At 59.8% G+C, this 249-nt stretch overlaps 1 protein-coding gene across 1 annotated transcript in view; it reads left to right on the forward strand.

Moving 5' to 3' along the window:
- SLC4A2 (solute carrier family 4 (anion exchanger), member 2) overlaps nucleotides 1-204 on the forward strand; it is a gene marked incomplete at its 5' end in the record, with an annotated part of 5,620 nt that extends 5,416 nt beyond the window's left edge. Inside the window, 2 exons of the mRNA XM_010020099.1 lie at nucleotides 6-24; nucleotides 124-204. Coding sequence (XP_010018401.1) covers nucleotides 6-24; nucleotides 124-204 — 100 coding nt within the window. The remainder of the gene's footprint in view (nucleotides 1-5; nucleotides 25-123) is intronic.
- Nucleotides 205-249: the final 45 nt, after the last annotated feature.

Raw genomic sequence — 249 nt, forward strand, 5'->3', positions numbered from 1 at the left:
TTCACTGACCGGGAGATGAAGTGTGTAAGTACCCGCTTTGTGTCCCACACTGTATCCTTCATCCCCACGGATGCTCCGGTGGGTGATGGTCAGACCCCTTGCTGCCCGTTCATCTCCCCACAGCTGGATGCAGATGAGGCCGAGCCCATCCTGGACGAGCGGGAAGGTGTGGATGAGTACAACGAAATGCCGATGCCGGTGTGACCGTGTGCCAGCAGCAAAGCCACCCGTGGCTGCGGAGACGTGCCT

This window comes from Nestor notabilis, unplaced genomic scaffold (assembly GCF_000696875.1).
Source record: "Nestor notabilis isolate BGI_N333 unplaced genomic scaffold, ASM69687v1 scaffold20718, whole genome shotgun sequence".
Lineage (NCBI taxonomy): Eukaryota > Metazoa > Chordata > Aves > Psittaciformes > Psittacidae > Nestor > Nestor notabilis.